The sequence below is a fragment of the Aptenodytes forsteri genome, unplaced genomic scaffold (assembly GCF_000699145.1).
Source record: "Aptenodytes forsteri isolate BGI_AS27 unplaced genomic scaffold, ASM69914v1 Scaffold123, whole genome shotgun sequence".
NCBI classification, from domain to species: Eukaryota; Metazoa; Chordata; class Aves; order Sphenisciformes; family Spheniscidae; genus Aptenodytes; species Aptenodytes forsteri.
The window spans coordinates 3,667,331-3,689,955 of record NW_008794408.1 but is presented as its reverse complement, the minus strand read 5'-3'; the positions used below and the strand labels follow the sequence as shown (position 1 = coordinate 3,689,955).

The 22,625-nt window shown below is 37.2% G+C and overlaps 1 protein-coding gene across 1 annotated transcript in view; it reads left to right on the top strand.

Annotated features, from left to right (window-relative positions):
* The first annotated feature begins 270 nt into the window (after window positions 1-270).
* The window catches only part of IPO5 (importin 5), a 41,892-nt gene continuing 19,537 nt past the window's right edge, over window positions 271-22,625 (top strand). Inside the window, exons 1-10 of the mRNA XM_009288358.2 lie at window positions 271-357; window positions 6,568-6,760; window positions 7,268-7,370; window positions 7,618-7,714; window positions 8,849-8,953; window positions 12,286-12,408; window positions 12,494-12,614; window positions 16,545-16,632; window positions 19,802-19,908; window positions 22,464-22,588. Coding sequence (XP_009286633.2) covers window positions 271-357; window positions 6,568-6,760; window positions 7,268-7,370; window positions 7,618-7,714; window positions 8,849-8,953; window positions 12,286-12,408; window positions 12,494-12,614; window positions 16,545-16,632; window positions 19,802-19,908; window positions 22,464-22,588 — 1,149 coding nt within the window. The remainder of the gene's footprint in view (window positions 358-6,567; window positions 6,761-7,267; window positions 7,371-7,617; window positions 7,715-8,848; window positions 8,954-12,285; window positions 12,409-12,493; window positions 12,615-16,544; window positions 16,633-19,801; window positions 19,909-22,463; window positions 22,589-22,625) is intronic.

Here is a 22,625-nt window from a genome sequence, read left to right as displayed (position 1 = left end):
TTCCATTTAAGTTGTATTCCTTATCTTATAGGTGGCCAGTAATGCATATGTAGATCATTCCAATAGGGCAGGTCTTATTAGGTAACTAAGACTTTACTCATGATTTTAAAATAGGTCAGAAATTTTTATTTTGATACGTTGAATTTTTTTGCTACATTATTTTCTATTAACTGGATGGATACTGAAGTTGTTTTAAAAGGAAAGTCAATTCATATTAATGCTTAACACATGCTTTCTAGTAATGGTTTACAATAAGCTGCATCCCTTTTTATGCAGGAGACATATGAGAATATTCCAGGTCAATCTAAGATCACGTTCCTCCTACAAGCAATCAGGAATACTGCTGCTGCTGAGGAGGTATGTCTCAATAATCTTTGAATTCTGCAGATTTTCAAGGGAACTTGGAGAAGCGGGGAAGAAATCGGTGCCAGTCATTTTGGGATAAATGAACAAGTCGGGCATTAACTGAATCATCTTAATTTACTGCACATTTGTAGAGGGACCACTCATCTAGTTTGTTGCATGTCAAGTTCACTAGCTGAGACTTTTTGATGTAAGATATTTAGTTTCAAAAGTAGTCTTTCATAAGTGACTGCTTAGATCTCCATTGTTTTCTGGTTGTGTGTTTTGCTTAATGAATGGGTTATTTCCTTAAAATGTGTAACTAATATATGACTGTTGCTGTGATGTTCCTTCAAGTTACAGTTGAGAAATGCTTTCCATTTTGGGGTCCTGTGCCTAAATGTGTTAAACTTATGTATCATCTGAAACTTCTTGTGCTTCTCAAATCGGAATTGGGGGAAGATAAGGTAGCAGTTGTTTTGCATGTTTTATTCAGGTTGCTTTTGCATTTTGTCCTATTTGTTCATTAAGTCATCTAGCAGTGTTATAGACTGAATGGAGAGCAGCCTAAGCACCATATAAAATTTTTCTGTGGGCCTACAGTGCCTTTTAGTTATTCCTTAATTTTGTAAAGGCTCACACCCTTTAGCAATCAGGTATAGTACTTCTTGGTAAACTTTTATTCACTTGGATATGCAGAGTGAAAAACTACTAAGCTTTCAAGGTATTACAACTTTCAGAGTCACTTAAAAAGAAAAACCTTTGACCTTTTTTCAAATCTAGAGTTTTACTGAACAACAGAAGGATGTAGCATGTAGAATTTCTGAACAATATTATAAGGAGAGTACAAGTGTGCTCTTTCTCTCTGGATAACGATCTCTTCTGGTAGATTGTATTCAGTTTAGAGGTAGATGCTATTTGTGCTTTTTAATGCTCAGTAAGTATCAGCTTACTAATACTGATGTTTATCTACCTACAAAGCAGTGTTCTTCTGACAGAATCCTTCAGTATTATAGTAGCAACTGGTTGCATAAGAGCTATGTAGTTTTCCCTCCTGCCCTCTGAGATGTTTCAAATGATAGGAGGCTGTAGAGCAGTCTCTCCTGTATTTAAATTTGCCATGAAAAATAAGATCTGCCGCTGCCCCTTTTTCACAGAAGATAATACTGTGCCCTAGAAGTCATAGCTCCATTGCACTTGCTTCTGTTTTGTATTGAATACATTTGATAAGTCTGAGTTGACAACTACAAAGTCATGCTCGTGTAAATAAATACTCGCTCCATATATTTGCTGATTTTATTCCCTTCACATCAGCTAAGGAAATAGCCCTGTCTAAAACTCGCTCAGAATCTTGCCAATGACTTGACTTCCAACTTACTCAAGTGCAAAGAAATTTTTCACCTGTAGAAGTTACTCTTACCAAAGACATCAGAGATAAACATTTGTAGAGTAACTTGACATTTAACTCCACGAATGGATAAATCAAAGAAAGGTTTAAATCTTAGCTCATAGCTTAAGTAGACATTAGGTGCTGGACTCAAAAAATCCTGATTAATAAAACCTGTGAACAACCTCTCTTCCCTGTAAATCCAAATATATAGTAGCCTAATTAGAGCCTAAGTGAAGTCATCCCCATGCTTGATATAAACATTACATTTAAACATGCAGGGAAGCATTCTGTGTGTGTTCAGTATGGCGCTGATATGAATAGCTAGGCACTTCGTGTCTGCATATGTTTCATGTAGATCCAAATGTTGGACAGACAGTGCATATGTCACCGACGGATAGGGCTTTGGGCCTGGTATGTTTCCTCTGAACACGTTGAATGTACCGGCACCACTGAACACAGGCTGCTGGAAGAAGCCTTAGAACTTTAAAGATCCCTTGCCCAGGCTATGGGAAAGCTGGGTTCAGATCCCTGTTCATCCTGAAGCCTCTTTTTGCTTTACCCCCTCCCAGGAAAACTAGGCTGAAGAAAATACTCCATCCTGTTTGCAGGAGCTGGGCTGCTGTGTTGTAGAGAATACACGATTCATAGGACTATTTGGACAGCAGTTGAGGGAATCCTGACTCTGCAGCTTAGTAATTTTGGCATTTAAATGGAGAAACAGGGATTCAGATCCTGCTCCCAGGACCCCTTGCATTTGACATGGAGAAAAACATTAAGCTAGATCAGGAATAACTCTTAAAAACTAATTGTATAACAGGTTTTCTCCTTCTAACCAAATGCCTAAGTTGTAAGTAATCACCTTTTCCCTCTGTTCTCATTTCATATTTTCCTGATAGCAGACTAACACTGTTCTGTGAAGGGAAGCACATGACCTAGGAGTTAGAACGCTTCTCTGCCAGATGATATGCGAGTTTGTACACCTCAGGCTAAAGAGGGTCTTGAGCCTGTGTCTCCAGCTTCCTGAACCTGTAGTCTCACTCTTATGAAGTTAGGACTCTACTTCTTCCTACGCAACTGCATTTTAAAGGGTTGAACAGAAAGGTGGTATATATTCAGTTTATTTGATGATTTTTATTCTCAGAATGTGTCTGAGGTGTTAGAGGCTTCTTCCTTTACAGTTTTGATTTGCCACCTAAATCTTAGAGAGGAACAGAAGTTCTGCATATTCTCCTGCATTTGTTTTCTTCCTGGTTAACTCTAGATTGGCAGTTTTCAATTGTGTCCTAATTTACAGTTGACTAATTTCAGGCACTGTGAAATACAGTAACAAATGCTGTGTAAAACTGTGTTTCTGCTGTACTTGCAGCCCTCTTAGAGGGCTCTGACCTTTCCCTTCTCCCTCTCCATATTATCACATGAAGGGGTTGCATTTCTTAGTCTGAAAACTGCTGCGGGCAGCTTCCTGTTCAGCATTTGGAGGGGAAAGAAGGCAGCCCATGGATTTCTGATGCACCACAGTTCCGCCTTTGAGTTGTATGCGGACCTTAGGCACTGCGTGCTTTGAGTTCCACATGGGGCTGGATCCCCGAATGACGTTGTGCAAGCCCATCTTTGGACCGTGTCCTAAATACTGATTGCTTCCATCCATGCACGTTTTCCTCCTTGAGGACTTAAAAGGAACAGTAAAATAAAAGTAAAAATCACTGTGACTGTGCTACACAAGATGGTCAGTCTTTTTCTTAAAAAATGTGTAGGATTACCTGGACACTTTGAATGCCAGTGGAGAAGATGGTATCCCAGATTTCTGTTCATAATTCTTCTGCTGCCCTGCTCAGCAAGTTGGTTTTCTTCTTGTGCCTTGGTTCCGTCATCCTAGAACGAATTCTAGAACATTTTTAAACCACTGTAAATTCTATTAGTAAGAAGCGGTATGTTGAAATTTGAGTATTATGACTACTTTTTATGTCAATACCTTTGACATTCCAATTGTATGTGAGCACCTTTTAGATGTGCAGAAGAATCCAATGCTAGGAGAGAATTCTGCTTTTTTATGCTTCATTGGCAGACAGAAGTTCTTCTTTGGGGATGTCCACTTTATATTGTTCCTGTTCTCATTAAAAGCTATAGCTGCTAAGTTGCAAGATTTTAAAATGCTTGTTTGGGTACATATCTTGTAATACTTAAAAGAGCCTTTGGTGTGTGTGAAAAATGCATACTTTCTTCCTTAAAGCAGAAGAAACATCCCCAGAGCTGCCGTTAATCCAGCCATGTTCATCATAATTAAATTGACAATGGTAATTTTCATATATAGGTGGATATCTGCTGAGGAAAATATGCCATTTATTATTAGAAGTCAATTGCTTCTTTGTCACTCCTTCAAACATTTGAATTTGCTTTAGGGAATTGGGGAATTTTTTTCTAAACTAGTAACAATAACCAGGAGCTAATTCATGTAGTGCTGATCTTGTGTCTTTCTGTATGCCTTGTTACTTGTGTTTTTACTTTGCAATCAGTCTGTGTTTGTCAGTCTTCTGATGTGTGAAAAATGCATACTTTCTTCCTTAAAGCAGAAGAAACATCCCCAGAGCTGCCGTTAATCCAGCCATGTTCATCATAATTAAATTGACAATGGTAATTTTCATATATAGGTGGATATCTGCTGAGGAAAATATGCCATTTATTATTAGAAGTCAATTGCTTCTTTGTCACTCCTTCAAACATTTGAATTTGCTTTAGGGAATTGGGGAATTTTTTTCTAAACTAGTAACAATAACCAGGAGCTAATTCATGTAGTGCTGATCTTGTGTCTTTCTGTATGCCTTGTTACTTGTGTTTTTACTTTGCAATCAGTCTGTGTTTGTCAGTCTTCTGATGTTTTAAATTAAATTCTTCAGAGGTGGAAATTCTTATCTTTGAGACTGTGCTTTATGAAAACAAGCTCTATTCCCTATCTGGCCGCCTATTATTACTTCAGGAAAGGAATAAATATAATGTGAGTTAACTCATTATCAGATGTCGGAGAATATGCACAGAAACACAATGCCCTGAGTAGGGGAAGACACGGCATCAGAGTTTGTGTCTTGTTTAATCCCAGCAAACTCACACCGCAGTCAAGACTTCTCCTATGTAAGTTCACCATACTAATGAGGAGAAATTTAATCTTTCACAATATTGGTGCTTCTAGGGATGGGAGAAGGAAAGATATCATTATATTGTGGTACCATTAAAGTTTTTGGACACATTGTTAGTGGGATTCCCAGAGGCGGTGGGAAAAGAATCTTTCTCCTTCCTAACTTATGTTCCCCATGTGGCGACCTATTGCTAGAGAACCTTGGCTTATGATGGGAGCTACAGCACAGGTGGGCACTGTGACCCTCTTTGTTCACCTACTGTCTTCCTTAGATCTACTAGGGAAGATCTACTAATCCTACATATGTGGTGGCTTTGGTCCACACTGGAGCTGTTGAGGAGGAGGAGATAAGGAATGATCTAGAGTAAGGTCCAATTCTAGGCCTTCCCTTCTGCTAGTATAGAGACACTTTGTGTGCACTACTCTTTAGCTGTGTAGAAGAGAGCTGGGTAGGTTGGAAAAAGGCACAGTGAGTCTGGAGACAGCAGAACATAACAAGAATAGTATCTTGGGTTCGAGCAATACCTGATTTTTACAGGGTACATTAGAAGTTGAGACTTTGCAGCAGTTTGTGTTTCTCATCTATAGGTTATGCTGTAGCAATACAGTTGAGAGATCTTTTGGAAATCGGACTTCGTTAGTTCTGCTGCTCACTGAACATTTTTTTGAATTCTGAAGGCTGTTACAAATGAAACTTTTTCATTCAAGTACACATTACATAAGAATATCTTAGGAAAAAAAATTGAGTACATGTTGCATTGGATTATTTTTTTGTGAGGGTTTAACATGTGTAAGGTTTTGTTACACATGTTAAACTTTAGAAGTTTGGGGGTGGTTTTTAATTACTGTTTGTCCTTCTAGAAACACTGGTTAGTGAACATCCTATTTATTAAGTTATTCAGAGTGCTTCATGTGTCTTTTTGCCTTTACTGCATGTGTTGCTCTATTCATTTTGAATTACTCAGCCATGTGTTTTGCTTCTAGTTCTTGTATAATTGTAAATAAATACAGATATGTAAATGATACTTGCATACAGCAATTCTAACACAGTAGGAAGCACAGAAGATTGTAGCATGTGGTATTGAGGTTCCTATGCTCAAATTCAAGTTTAAAGAAAAACGTTTCATCATAGGTCTGCAAAAGGCTGAAAGCTTTGGGGTTTTTTTATTTTTGTTCAGTGGAGAGTTTTATTTGCCAAAATCTAACTCTAGGTTCCTGAATCTTTAGTGTGAAGCTTGGTTGTTTGAGAAAGTGAAGGAGGGATTACAGGTTAATTGTCTGACGAAGTTGTCCCATTAAGTCATTCGTTAATCCAAAAAAACCCGTCTGGATTATAATTATCTCAGCAGGCCATTTAAAATAGACATGCTTTAAACATCTTTCAATAATACAGCTAAGTCCTTAACTTGCCACAAAATATGTCTGTGGTTCAGCTCTAGAAAAAAAAACTGAATACCTTAGTGGATTTCATGATTATTTCTTTGAAGAGCTGTAATTGTCAGAAACATGGTTATAAGCTGATGTTTCTTTGCTGTTTTTACTTATGTCATAATTTTCATCTGTCGCTTGAGAGGTATTCCATTCACTGAACAAGTCTACACAGTGAAAACTGATCATTTGGAAGCATGATGTCAGTCATCTTTCTTCATAAGAGCATGATTATCATATCCAAACACTTTAACATACATACTTTCTTATTCAATAGGCTAGACAAATGGCAGCTGTCCTTCTACGACGTCTTTTGTCTTCTGCTTTTGAAGAAGTTTATCCAGCTCTTTCACCTGATGATCAGACCTCTATCAAAAGTGGATTGCTGTTGATTATTCAGTTGGAAACGCAGTCCAGTATGAGGAAAAAAATCTGTGACATTGTTGCTGAATTGGCCAGGAACTTAATAGGTACTTTATATAAGCTGATATTGGGGTAAAATGTTTATGATAGTAGTTGTATTTTTATCTCTTGTTCTCTAGTCTTGTGTAGATGTTTGAACATGATGTACTAACTGATTTCATGGTTCAAAATAAAACCTAATGTTTGTTTACGTTATCCTTGATCAGATAAAATTAAGATTCCTTAACTCTGCTTTTTAAATTGCTTGAGTTTAGGGGAGATTATATTAAGGTTTAGAAATCCAGTTTTGTTCAAATTCTCATGAATGTTATGCTGAACATCTGCATCAGTTTCTTTCTTGAGTGCTATTATATAACAGTAAATAGAGATCATCTTCTGTTCCTGAGTGCCTTTAGATTTAACATTTCAGCCATATTTTACACTGTGACTTGGACACATCTTCAGATCAGTTTTTTTGAAATTAATTTTAATAGTGATGATTGGTTGCCCTGCACAATTGAGATCTAACCACTCTTAAGTTTGCTTGTCCTAAAACTTTGTTGTGTTTAATCTAGATGAAGATGGCAACAACCAGTGGCCAGAAGTTCTGAAATTCTTATTTGACTCTGTCAGCTCTCAGAATGTGGGACTGCGTGAGGCTGCTCTACATATATTCTGGTAAGCTTTCAGACTTTGCTACATTTTTGCAGGTTAGCCAAATCATGTCTGTAAAAATGTAAGAAACTGTCACAACTTAATTAACAAGCAATCATATATATTTCATTTATTCTGTTGTATTGTGTTTTACTTAACTCTTACATGTACAGTTACAATCTGTAGCTTAAACAATGGATAAGTTTAAAATAATAGTTAAGGTTAAACTGTGTCAATTTTTGTTAATGTTTTGGTCTTTTCTTATCCTTAGGAATTTTCCTGGGATTTTTGGGAATCAGCAGCAACACTATTTGGAGGTCATTAAGAGAATGCTGGTTCAGTGTATGCAAGATCAAGAGCATCCATCAGTAAGACCTTTATGTCGTTCGGGGTTTTTTTTGTTTTTCAGTATGTCCTGAGCATAGAAACTTGGTGTAGTAGTCTCAAACATAACAGTTAAATCATAGATTCCAAATTCCAACCAGAGAATTGCATTACCTGAAACTGATGTACATCTGGAGTTCTGACTACGCCTACCGCAAAACAGAAGGGTCAAACCTTTTCATGGTCCTAAAGCTGACTGGCTGGCTCATATCTGCACTGCTTAGGCCCAGACTCTACTCTAGTAGTTATGCTTGGAGAAACCTAGTTGTACCGGCCCAATGCAGAGCCAGGGGTTTTAGCCAGCAGCATGAGGGGTCAGAAACTCCTTGTTAAGCTCTCTTTCTGGCCCTTGTGTTTAACAGTATAGATACGTAGTATCTCTACACATAGTATCTATACACAGTATATCTCAAAACTGAATATATGACAGCTCTCCTTGAACTGTTTGTGCATGCTTTGCTGTAAGGGCATGTTAGCAAGCCTTGCTTTCCTGGAAGGCTTCAGATTTATTGATTTGTGCAGAGAATTGTACTTTGAAAATGTTGCTCTTGTTGTGGAAAACGCTGGGCAAGGATAGGAAACCCTGCTGTGGTATATGGGTTCAGTTTGCTGCTCCCCCATGGATTACTTTTTCTGACCTTTGAAACTCAACTGAGTAACGTTTTCTAAAGTACCACAAGTCATGCCTTTAAAGAAGCATGTTTTAAACACTTAGATCACACTTTTTTAAAAATGGGACTTTGACACTTGCATACACATTTGAAATTGGGATGCAAGTTGAAAACAATAGTGTGTTTCTTTTTTCTTTCATTTAAAAAAACACAACCCAAACCACCAAAACCAAACAAAAAAACCCTAGGGAATACTTGCCACCTCGTAATATGATAAACTTTTTTTGGTATCATGGAGGACATAGATGCTGAAGATCTTCTTCATTATCACTTTACCTTAATTTGAAGTAAGATTAAAAACTAATTGCTATATCTATTAGGAAAATGTAAAAGAGAAATGATAATACAAAATGTAGTCTCATAATAGGCCTAATGTTAAAAGAAAACAAAGGCATGTTTTGTTACCAGTTCTTCATGTTTCTTTCTCCAATCCTGTCTGTCTTCTAGATCAAGACTCTGTCTGCTAGAGCTGCAGCTGCGTTTGTGCTTGCTAATGAGCACAATCTTCCCCTTCTTAAACATTTTGCAGACCTGCTACCTGGAATCTTGCAGGTAAGAAACCACACAAGTAACGCTTAATGTGCTGTTACTGTCTGTATTGACTGTATCCGGACGTAAATTACTGGTCTGCAAATTCGTGTAGCATATGAATTTTTGCTGAGACCTGGATTAACTATATCTCAGTTAGCCTGACATCGGTCACCAGCAAGATACAGTAGAAACTGATAAGGAATTTTGTAAACATAAGCTAATTCATAGGGTTTTAAGGGAAATAGTTCAATGCTGATTAATTTATAAAGTGTTACCTAGATAAATGAGTTAAAATTCTCGTAAGGTATTTAACTCAAAATCATACAGCTTTTAAACAAACCATGATATTGAAATATACTTTAAATATGGGCTACCCTGAGATTTCAAGTAATCAGTAATTGGGAAATTCATTGATCCCTAATATCCTGTATCTTTTCAGTTAGAGGAAAGCACAGAATTATTCTGAACAAAGATTCTCAGAGTAACAACAGTGTAGACAAATGATCTTTATTGTTTGACAAATTAGGAACTTGCAAACAAAATGCCTTTTTAAGCTTCATATAATTTCTGAGGCTGGATTAGATCTCTTTTAGGATGGATGAATTTGGGCAGAAGTTGGAATTCTGATATAAGGTTGCTTACTTCTGGGGGGGAAGTCTATTGTAAACCAAACCAGAGACAGAAATGGTTTGAGCTCTGAAGGACAACAATTTCACAGTACAGTTCCGTTTCTATATTAAGAAAAATGTGGAAATAACTAAGTACCTGTGGTAACAGTGGTAGTGAACTTTTGGCAATTTTAAATTAGGCTAAATTTAGGTTAAAGACTGACTTCTTGCTACAATCGGTACAGCAGGTTCCTGTTGACAGTGCAAGCTATAAATGTTGTCTGTGTGTGCTTTGTGGCAAGCTGAAGAAAAATTGTGCCAAGTTTACTGGCTTCTGCAACTGATGGAATTCTGCTTGATCTGAAATGGAAACTGAGAGGAATTTATTAAAATCAACTGAACTTGAAAATGGGCTCTAGTGTGTGCAAGATAAGTATTTTGATATTGAGGTCACTATTTGGTGGTTAGTCCCTGTCTATGACTTTGGCAATGACAACTGTATTGTTCAAAAATTGTAGCTGGCTGAGAGGACCTTGGCTACTGAGTACCGTATGAGTGGGAGCGAGGCAGGATGTGGGGTGGGCATGCTATTCGTCTTGATGTTTGGCAATTAAATAGTATGCTGTTTTTAGACTTCAGACTACTAGCCCACTTTGTGCGATGTAAGTTTCAATGCTACTATTTTAGGCTGTAAAAACACATGTACTTGGCTTGCATTTCTAAGCTTTATTTTGCAAATACAAAGCACTGAACTATGCTGTGAAACCTGTCTTTTTAAAGTACTTATTGCGAGAAGGACTAGATTTTCTATCTCTGGTAACACAAGATGGATATGAAGATCTGAGTTTATAAATAGGAGATGGGATGTGTTAGAATAGTGGTGAGTGACCTTTGGAGGCAGTTGGATGCTTTTTTTGTTGCTGTTGAAGTTCATTTTGTTGAAATATTGGCATGGTAAGAAAGCTAAAAATAAAATTCTGACTTAGCAATTCAGTCCTTTCGGTGCAATTTCTATAATGGTTATGCTGGAAGTTGAACTTTCAGAACTAGTAGTTGAAACTTGTATCCGAGAGATTTATCTTGCAGTGGAGGTAAAAGCAGCTGGAACTTCAACTGACTTCTGTGGTGGTTGGTGTTCGATACTACAGGAAAGTGCCTCTGCCTTTTAGGGCTCACCGTGCATTTTGAACTTTTCTTCAGAAACCTAGTCTTGCTTTAAAAAGCTGTCAAAGTTGCAATGGGTATAAAATACAGAGTTTTACAGAAACTTCCAGTAAATAGTACATTATCGTTTGCCAGAATCAGAGGACGAGTGGTAACTACCAAGATAAATTCCCCCCCCCCCCCCAACATTTCTGATACTAGAAGATGCTGCTTCTATGTTGAAAGTGTGGGCTGTTTGAGTGGCCTTATTAAAAGTGTTGGATTCTAGATTTAAGTATTAAAAACCACCTAATTATTCACTTTAAAAAAATGTTTCTACGTTAGGAAGACATCAGATACTTTGCTAATGAAAATTCCTTTCAAAACCCCAAAGGTGTGTTTAAAGACTGTTTTTTCTTTGGACGTTTGGGTTTTCGTGTCCTACTTCTAGAAGAGTTTTAACACCATTGAGTAACTGTGTGCTGTTTTGGTACTAGAGTATCAACCTGGTCAATTAAAAGTAAGTTTTAAATTACTTTTCAGAATGTAGCTATGAGTTAGGAAAGATACTTGCAAAAAGCTTGATTTCTTTTTGTCTGTCTTGTTTCCTGTGACTGAAGGCTGAAGTGTCTGCTTTAATTTGGTGGCTCTCCAGAGTTGTCTGGAAAAAAATAAATTATTCAATCTTGAGATTCCTGGTGTTTGTACACATAAGCTATTCAAAGCTGTTCTCACCTAACAGGGAGAAAAGGAGTTAGGCTCATTTTCCTTCTTTTGGGCAGAGTTACTCTGAGGAGTTTTTCTTTATTTAAAATGCATTTTGGAGTTGTGCTTGTCAAAACATAGTGTGTGTTTTTGCATGTTGGCGCCTCTGATGTGACCTTAATTTTTTCTGAGTGTCTGTCTACTGTGTTAGATTTAAACTAATAATGGTCAAAATTGATGGCATGTAACATTGTGAGCCATAACTTACTTGTAGAAAACTTGCAGTTTTGGACCCTGCATATTACCTCTTTGTAGTTGTTATGGATTTATGCACGCCAGCCACCGTAGCAGGGTCTGACCCTAGGATCCCGCTGAAAATGCAAAGTCCGAGTGAAGGCTTCCAATTAGTGTTTTATTAGTTCTCAGGTTACAGCTCGAGCTGGGTGCCTCCAGAGAGGGCCTCCTACCCCAATTAACACCTCTGAATTATACCTGTACCACCCATCACCCGATCCCCAAGTCCAATCACTTAATTCTGGTCGGTGGTCTCTTGCTTTCTTACTGGTTTTCACTCTTGCTGGGCTGGCCTTCTTCTGAAGTTACTTCATTCTCTTGGAATTGTCTCCTTGGTCCTTATCTTATTCATTCTGCTTGTATCTGCCGAATTCGGCTAGTTCTTTGTTAACAGCATTAGTTTTATCAGAAAGTTTACTCTCGGTCACTTCTTGCGGCCTAAGGCTTCAACTACTTTTAGCTACTAATGCTAAGCCACTAATGCTAAACGAGACTATTCAGAGAGATAAGAATAGAGTTAATCAAATTTCTTCTATAACAGTGGTCCCATTCATAATATTATTTGTTTTTATTTAATCTTATCTTCATCTTATCTCTTTATAGGCTGGCAACGATTCCTGCTACCAAAACGATGATTCTGTCCTGAAATCCCTTGTAGAAATTGCAGATTCTGTTCCCAAGTATTTACGACCACATTTAGAACCTACGTTGCAACTAAGTCTGAAGGTAAAGCTAGGAATTTTTTAAAAAGTCAATCTTTCCACCCCAAAACTTCTGTTCTAACCATTTGCTCTAATCTTCTGGATTGTAGTTGTGTGCAGATGCCAGTCTCAGTAACATGCAGCGTCAGTTGGCGCTTGAAGTAATTGTGACCTTGTCAGAAACTGCTGCTGCTATGCTGAGGAGGCATACAAACATTGTTGCACAAGCTAGTAAGTATTTTACTCATTTTCTTTGTTGAAACAATTCCTTTACAGTGTTAAACTGACTTTGCAGGTGGTCAGTGGCAAAACCATGTCTAACGCAGTTTGCTGGTGCTGATAACTTTAGGTGACGCTGAATTGAGTTTTCTTATGGAGAAACCCCCCTCTTATTATGACTCTTCTTAAATTAATCTGTGCTTATGCAGCCACGAACAATTTGAATAAAAATACAGTAGACTCTTCATTAGATGTTTCCAAGGAAAATACTACTTTCATGCTTTTCTGCTGGCTTTGGAAATTTGTACTGTATTAAAAAAAAAAAAGTTGATGCATTTAGTTCTGAAGTTCTACGTTTGAAGTTTGGTATGTAGGCCAGATACTCTGTGGTACTGGCAACTGAAGACTGAAGGAATTCAGCACGCATGTTGAGCTTCAGTGTTGAGTTAAAGCTGTGAATTAAAAATCAGATGCTTATATAAATACTTAGAGATAGTCTAATTGGTCTATTTAATGTGCGGATTGTGAATTCTTTGGAGAGGCACTTTTTTAATCATGCATTATTATTTGAGATACTAAAAATAGCTGTCTTCTGGACAGCCCCAGCAGCAATGCTGTACACACTGGTATTTCTCTGCCTTTTAAACCCTTTTTGTGAGTAGATTAGGGCACTGACACAGTAATGTAGCCTGCTTCTTGGGAAGATTCTTTTCCCTCCCTGTATGCTTGTATTTGCCTAGATTCTTGCTTGTTTTCTGAAACTTGCATAGTGACAATCTGTTAAAAAGCAACTTTTTTTACTTGTGTGCTTGGGCTGGGGAAAGTTGTGTATATCCATGTCACTAAAATAATCATAAAACTTCTGGAAAATGTTGTAAACTGGATTTGCTTGGCTTAAGTTTTTAAACTATTGACTAGAAGTTTTGTTTACTTGTAGAATAGTTTTTTAAAGAACAGATTCTTTTAGAATATATTTTGAAATTTGAAAATGTTTAGAATGCTGTGTTTTCACTCCATCTTGTAGCTTGTTGGGAATATTAATGCTTGACACTTGCTGTCCCCCAAATCATACAAGCTTCTTATCTGGTCAGGCAGCATAGTGGAGAAGTGTACCTCATATCTCTTTAGAATGTATTACTTTTATATTGGGTTGCTAGTTGCTGTTTAGGAATGAAATACTTGTATTAAAGACACTGTATTAACATAAGGCACCATGTGGGAATGAAATGCCTTTGGTTTGCAACCCATTGTAAAATTGCTCTTAATATTAATGAATCACTAAAGTGAAAGACATTTATTTTTGCAGAGCTAGTAAAGCAGTTATGTTCAGAGAATGATAAAAAGGTAGCCAAAAAGGATTGCTTTTGTCTTAGTTTTGTGCCTTAGTTTAAAAGGCATTCATTCAACTAAACAGTTGCCAGATCACTTGATCTTCACAACTAGAACTGGGTCTTAGGCAAAACTGTCATTTTATGCTGGTTTTACTGAACGTGATGCTGATTTAGGGTGTCCTGTGTGCCAGTTATCCACTAGGAATTCCATTTGGGTTCAGACTTCCCTCCTTGAGCTCAGTATTCAAGATAGCAGAGTGTTTTATTGCTCTTTCCCTAGAAACTAGAGCTGCAGCCTATCTTTGGCTGTAGTTTTGCCCAGTCGCCAGAAAATGGAGAGTCGTGGCATGCTCTGACAAGAAGCAGGCTTAATGGGCTCATCCTCAACTTGTTTGTAAACAGTCTATATATTGGCAATAATTAAATTTTGAGGGCTTGTTGGGACAATGTTGAAACTTTAATGCACAACTCTACATTTAAAAAAATTCTTTGTGAAACTATGCTTACTGGCAACCACATTCATATTAAACATCAAGAAGAAACAACATGTTTACAAGCTTTTGCAGGTTCCAGATATAAAGATGGCCAGACAGCTTTGGATGACAGTTTGTTCTCAGCCTTGCTTGTTAGTAGCAACGAACATTATGACATCAGTTTTTGGAACCACGTAGCATTTGTGGTAGATGATGGTTGACTTCCATATTTCAGAGGTGTGACGATACATCGTTTTCACGTGTGTGCTTATGAGTGTCTGTGTCTGAAAAGCTTCTGGGCTAGAATACTTTTTTTTTCTTGAGGAAATTATTTTCAGTGACTAGTAAGAATATAGAATTCTGACATGTGGGCATCATGCTTGAGTGTTCATAGTGCCCATTAAGTTATCTTGATATGTATATAAAAGCTCTCTGAAGGTTTTTGCAGCCATGGTATAATCTCTGGCTGAAGATACCTAGCCATGTCAAGCAAATCAATCCATAATTTGATCTTTTCTTGATACTTGCCCCCCAATGCTGTCAGTGAGCAATATTTTCTTCTGTCATCAGTTGACCAGAAGTTTCTCATCTGTTCAGATGTATGGGGAAGTGAGTTTGCTTAGGGTTGTGCCTCTATTGTAGATTACAGTAGTGTAAGTATATTATGAAATTCACCAGTTGCAGTATACCTAATCGGTTTCAGTAATATATACCTCAGCAGCAGCACGAACTACTGTATGCATACTAGTTTTTAAGGTAGGTTGCTGCGAAGGCAGTTAACTATGATGCCTGTCTTCAAGATGCATGGTAGACTGTCCTAAAAAGATTCTTAAAGCTCAAAGGTTGAGTATTTGACTGAAAACTTTTGTTTCCAGGGCAAAGTGAAGCTTTTTTGCATAAATGATGTTGAATTCAAATGACTGCTCTGAGTGGTTACTGTAGCACGAAGTAAAGAATACTTAAGAGCACTTTACTTCGCTCTGAAAGTGCAAGGTATACTTTTCACCCCTTGGGCTTCTGAAGTGCACAGGAACGGGCAGGCTTACAATAGACAAATCACTGCACTCCTTCCTCCTGTGAGAACAACTCAGAAGAATAGATGTTGCTTATTGCATAGTAGTTGAACATTATGATAATGATTGTGTAATAGCCTCTATGAAGACTTATACTGAGAAGAGCAGACAGAATCAATCTACGGAGGTAGAAGTAGAAAACTGGTGGATTATTATGTGCAAGATATTTTCATGGTACAAAAGAAAAATTTACATTAAGTGGGGAAAAATCTCGAGTTCTAAACCATTACCTTATTGTAAAAGTAAAGCTTTATGCTAAGTGACCGCTGTAGATACAGTTAACAAAATTTATGATGTTAGTAAAACTAAGGGTTGAGTATTATTCTTCTATAATGAATATAGTCTCTTTCATCTTTAAATGTTCAAAGGATGATGTCAGAGTTTCAGTAAAATGAATGAAGTCTATCTGAGTTCTTAAAGCATATTACTATTTTTAGTAGAAAACTGGTGGATTATTATGTGCAAGATATTTTCATGGTACAAAAGAAAAATTTACATTAAGTGGGGAAAAATCTCGAGTTCTAAACCATTACCTTATTGTAAAAGTAAAGCTTTATGCTAAGTGACCGCTGTAGATACAGTTAACAAAATTTATGATGTTAGTAAAACTAAGGGTTGAGTATTATTCTTCTATAATGAATATAGTCTCTTTCATCAGTAAATGTTCAAAGGATGATGTCAGAGTTTCAGTAAAATGAATGAAGTCTATCTGAGTTCTTAAAGCATATAATACTATTTTTAACTCTTTCAAGGTACTTAGACTTTATTAAGGAATTGACTTTTTACAATCTTCATGATTTTAAAAAAATCTTACGTTGTACTTATGAGTCTTGGTAAGAAATACACAACTTTTTTTTACTCTTGATTTGAATGTTCTGAAAATACATTTCTGAAAATCTATTCTGAATTATTGGCTGATGCAGTTTGACAGACTTGGCTGTCTGCTACTGGAAGAAGAGTTTGTTTCTTCAATGATTTTTTGAAAGGAGAGAACTTAAATGTTATGCTTGTTATTTGAGAATCTATTTTAAGAAAGCAACCTGAGTTTAAAACTTTTTTTTCCAGTTCCTCAAATGTTAGCAATGATGGTTGACTTGGAAGAAGATGAAGATTGGGCAAATGCAGATGAGCTTGAAGATGATGATTTTGACAGGTAATTATGAAACTAGTTGTTTCGATATTTTATCAAGACTGTGTGGCTAAAGGCAGATTTTAAGTGCAAGATGCAAATGATGACAGTGCATTACTTTTTCTTTACTCAAGTAACTCTTCTAATTTTGTTCCCTTGGTCATGAGCAGTATATATGACTGTTCTCAGACAGTTTATATGTAGGTTATTTAGGTACTGTTCAGCAAGTAAGTAAATTTTTTCAGTTTTCGTGTATTGCTGTAATTTACTTCTACAAGTTGCATGTCCTCTTGTCTGTTTTAACTTTTCAGACTTCTGTTTCTTCTGTCATTTTTGTTACTCAGTTCAGAAGTCACTGCTCCTAACCCTTTAAATTGAGGGCTTATCCTGAAGTTAGCTGGAACCAAAGCTGAAGGATACTGACCTGTTTAATCATCTACAACCAATCTCTTCATATGTTTCTGTATCTATGCCCTTGAAAAGGTGGTGTTAAAGAAAAAAGCTGCCTACCTTTGAAGGACATCAGAATGCATAGTGGAATTCCTTGCTGGATTTCATCTAGCTCAAAAATATTATGATTTTGCTATTATTTGAAATCCCTTGGAATGGCTAGCAGTAGCTTATCTTGTTGTGTCTTAGGTGAGAAAGGTCTAAAGATGTCCAGTGTTTCTGATTTGCTTATTCCTGCATGCTTTGTAGCTTGCTCCAACTTGTCACTAGAAAGACAGTGGTTTGTCTACAGCATCCTGTTACATCTGCTCTTGTCCAAATACAGTTAAAATGAAGTAGAAGAAAGCAGAAATATGTGTAGGAGATAACTATCTCCACACTTCTGTAAAGACATGGATGTTCATTTACCAGTCCAGACATTTTTTGCCACATCTGGCATCTCCTTGAAGACTCAAATGTAATTAGTGTTTTGAAACGATTTGTCACAGAACACTTTGAGGTCTTCATAGGAAGACAGGCAATAGAAGAGATGTTGATTTACCACTGAACTGTATAGCAACTCCTACTAGATATCGGGCGTGTAAAGACACTTGCAAAACCGATATGTAGGAATTTATGGAAGAAAGAGTTTAATCTCTGCTTGACTTGGAATACTTTTTTTTTGTTCCCCTTGATTATGGAACTGAAAGTAAGCTGTCCTTTCTTCCCCCTCTCACATGGTAGACCAGACCCTTTTAACCTGTTTCGTTTCCTCAGCTTTGAAATTTTGCCATACAGGTAGAACTGTCAGACACCACTGCATTCAGGTTTGTCAAGTATTTGAATCTTTTCATTCAGCTAGGTTTCAAAGGGAAATAGAATATTAAAGTTCATATCCTCATCAAGCCTTTCAGGGTGTGGAATTTTATTCAGATGGGCTGCTTTAGGCAGCTTAGGAAGTACTCTGAATCATCCCCTTGAGGCATGCCAATTTCTCTTTATTGTCAGCAGAGTAACTTTGTTCTTCTAAACACAAGTTAGCTGCCTATGGATTTTTGAGTGAAAATTCTCCCTTCTTTGTTACAAGTTGCAAGTAGAGTGAGCAAAGATCAGAAAACCAGTTATGCTCAGCAACCTTAGCCTAAAGGAGAAACGTAGTTCCTTTGGCCCTCTAAGTCATAGGAGAGCTTGAGGCTTAGACACAAAATACTGGACATCAGCTAGTCTCTGGTGATTGTGTGTGGTGTTAGTTTTTTCTTTTAGCAGGTTTACTCATGTTACTATGTGTTTCCCACCACTGACGTTCACCTTTGTGGAGAGTTGTTGATTAGCTGATGTGCACGCTAACCTCTTCTGGTGCTTGAGTCTTTGTAGCTTCATAAGAAGCCTGGAATTTCTGTGTAGTCCAAGAAACAGGCTAATGATCATCAGGCTGTAGCCTAGTTAGGGTGTGTTCGGATCTGACTAAGGGGGATGTGAGTCAGCCTACACAAAAGCATCAGGGAATATTTTAGCATTTCCAGCTTTTTGTTGCTCTGACTTCATAGGGCAGTGAAATTCTAAAGGAGGAAAAGGTTAATCCAACTTCCTCTTTTCCTGGCAAAAGCCTTGCAAACATTGCAGGGAGGTGTGTGGTCATTTTTCTAAGATAGACTATCTTTATTTCCTCAAACTGAATGTATGAATTAATGGTGGAAGGAAAGAGCTCAAGGAATGTAATTTCAGACGAAAGCTGCCATTAACTTCAGTGAGTTTGCTCCAATCCAAAACTTTGTGCCCATGCTCTGTTGTCCTGCTGGTGATGTGTCTGTTTATTTGAACACAACTAATCTGAAGGACAAATACAGTATTTTCAGTATCTTTGCACAAACACCTTTGTTCACAGCATGTGAGTTTCTAGGCTGTTTATGGTTTGTAATGAGACTTGGGGATTCAAGCCTAATAGTTGGAAGACCTCTATTTCTGACCCAGCTGACTGACACGTGAAAGAAGGAGATTCATCCCTTTCTGAACCACTACTCGGTTTTTCCATCAGCATGGGTGTCTAGGATGGACTGTAATAACCTTGAGTTATTACAGTGCTAGCCATACCCAGACTGTAACAGGAGTTATCTGTGTCCTGGAAACTTTCTCGCTTTTCTGTAGGGAATAATTCTATTGGGTGGAACAAGTCACTTTACACAGATGATGTTTGGCTATTCTCACTTCTGGAGCTGGCTGAGAGTCACAAATTCCTCACCTGGACTGGATGCTTTCTGCCTGAATCATTGGCAAGAGAACATGCTACTAGAGTACTGGTGCTGCAGCCATGCAGGAAAGGTCTCTTATGCGCTAAAACTTGAATTCTGCTGGTTCATCTGATTTATAGCAAGTCTGAATTGGTTTGTGTTCTCATGACAAAAGGATGATGGCCAGTATTACTGCTTAATTCATTGCAAATTTAGTTTTAGCTTTCTAGGTATGTGTAATTGTTGTAAAATTCAGTCTATACCTTCAGTGCTAGTAAGGCCCAAGTTTCTTTGGTACTAGACTTAATCAATGAGCTACAGATAATAAATGTAGGTGGAGGGTAAATAATTATTTTGTGACTGGTGTGTGTGCTTTTGGGTTTGGGTATGCTTTATTTACTTATGGAGGCTCATGTATATTCAGATGGCAAAAGTTTGAAGACTAGAACTGCAGGAAAGGGCACTTCTGTGCCCTGTTGGACTGTTTGTTTTATTGTAGATATCAAACCACTGATATTTCTGTAACTGATATTTAGCAATGCAGTTGCTGGTGAGAGTGCACTGGACAGGATGGCATGTGGCCTTGGAGGAAAACTTGTTTTACCTATGATTAAAGAACATATTATGCAAATGCTTCAGAATCGTAAGTAACTGCATTTTCTTTTTTTTCTTACAATTCTATCATTTCCAGAAACTTCGATACCTCTTAAATCTTTATGTTTAGCTGCTTAATATATTTTTTATATGCTTCCACTTTTGATTTCAGCAGCAAAAACTGTAAATGCTGTGAACTTGGAAGTTTATACCTTTTCTTAACTATGATTTATTAAACTTAGACACAGTGCATTACAACATTTTTCTGTAACATGGACAGCTGAATGGAGATGTCAAAACACTTTTGATTTCAGCAGCAAAAACTGTAAATGCTGAGAACTTGGAAGTTTATACCTTTTCTTAACTATGATTTATTAAACTTAGACACAGTGCATTAACATTTTTCATTTTTTTTAAAAACTCAGTTTGTGAATTAAATATAAATAAGGGAAGACACTATAGAATTCAAAACTAAAACAGTACATTTTTTTTAAAAACTCAGTTTGTGAATTAAATATAAATAAGGGAAGACTTTTTTTACTATAGAATATTCTCTAAATTCCTGTACAGTGCCTCACAGTACCTTAAGCATGCCTAAACTGCCACCTGTTACTCTGTAGCTCAATTTTTTTGTTTGTTCAGAAGTGCTGCATTTAAGGGAAATTTTAATATATTACAGCTCATAGAGGAAAACTTATTCTTTTTTTTTTCCCCCCTGTAATTTGATCAACCAAAATACAGAAGTCTGTGGTAGGCTGTCTGTCTTTTGGTATGCTGATTTTAATAGTTGTTTTATGAGGTGGTTCCATATATTCTTATCAGTTACTTTGTATGCTTCTTTTCCTCTTAAAATTCCTGTAATGCTTGCTCAGGCAATCATTCAAAAAAATATTGTGCGTTTGTTGCATGTGCTTTCACTTGACTTCTGCTGTGAGCCTTTGAAGTAGAAGATGATGCAAAAGTTCTGAGTACTTTTCCTACCTTTATGCTTTAAAACCCAGTCCAAAAAAGACTGTTACTATATTGAATATGGAACATAGGGCTGCTCAGGGTACCACCTGCAGTTTGTGAACACTTATAAAGTCTGTTTGGAATGAATTTTTATGGTAAAGAAAGTTTTATTAAGGAAACAGATTAACCTGACTCTTCCAGTGTCAATAGCTTGAAGGCTAGCAAATGCCTAGTTTCATAGTACCCACAGAAAGGTGTGGAGTCTAATGGCTCTAAGACCTGAGTCCTGTGAAGGGGAGAAGTCATGCAGTTGATGCCTGATGCTTTCTTTCTGCTGGGTCAGAGCTTTCCATAACCAATAGTACCTTTTGGAAAAGGGAAGTGCAATAGATATTGTTTGGTTCAGAGACTCTCACTGGTAGGGAGTTGGGAGGAAGGATGAAGACATTTAGATCAAAACATCATCAATAGTCTCAGAAATCAAACTTTCCCTTCTCTTATCCCCAGTGCTTTTCTCACAAATGTTTATTGAAATAATAATTTAAAATTTCTGGGTTTGGATTGGGTAGCTGGATGGTCCAAACATGATTGCGTTTCCTTTTGTAGTATCATTAATTTCAAGTGTGGAATTCATGCTAATAGTAATACAGTGAGAGTAACAAGAGGTGCAGGCTTAACTAGGAACAGCCAGTGAACTTAAATAGCAGCAAAATAAACTGCTTCTTCACTGTACCTTCTGTCAAGATGATATTTCATCTCATCCTGATCAAACAGAAGCTTGAGTGTCAGGATTCCGGTACTCTGAACTGGTGTTCTCCATTTCAGGAATTCAATGAATTCAATTCATTACCACCAACAATGAAATCTTGCATTATTTTGGGAAAGAAGTTCCTGCAGGTCGATTGATAAACCTGTTTGTTCTTCTGGTTTTCTTTTCTGTAATCCCCATGGTTTCTAGCAGAGGAAGATTTTTGTATAAGTAAATAAAAGAAATTGGAGTTTCTCATGTGTTTCCCTAGCCTAAAGAAAAAGGATAGGGGTGTGAAAGATCCGTTTCAACAATACCCACTAGCCTGAGCCTGAGGAGGGGACAGTGGGAGCGCGGGGGGGGGGGAAGCTTTACATCCCTAAATGGAATGTTACCGTTCTTAAACAGTCTTGGGGAGACTGCTGAAAAGTTTAGTTCTGATTATTTATTTGTTTTAAATTTATATACTGTTTGGTTCACTAGACCTTTTTTCCTTCCTGACCTAAAGAGGAAGGTACAGGCTGGGTTGTTTTCATTTAAAAAAAAAAAAGGGGGGGGGGGAATACTGTCTTGATTTTTCCCTGATTAGCTCATTTAATGAAAATGTAGTTCCCAGGTTTTAGTACCATGTACATACTTGTATCAGCAGTTTAGAATTCTTTTTTCTAGGTCTGGATTTGGCCTGGATTAGATACTCAAATTTTTGTGCCTCTCTGGAAGTATGTATGAGGAAAAGTGAAAAGTATTTAAAAAATCAAGTAGATGCATCAATTTCCCTTCCCTCTCCTATTCTTCACTCTTCCTCCTCCTGTCCCATCCCCCCAAAAAAGGTGATTTGTCTTTGTGGTGCTTAATAGCTTCCAAAATGAATAATATATATTTATTTTCTTTTTACTCATCTGTAGCTGACTGGAAATACAGGCATGCTGGCTTGATGGCACTCTCAGCCATTGGAGAAGGTTGCCACCAACAGATGGAGGGAATTTTAAATGAGATAGTTAATTTTGTTTTGCTGTTCCTTCAGGATCCTGTGAGTCTAATTCAATTAATTATTTCAAAATGTTTTA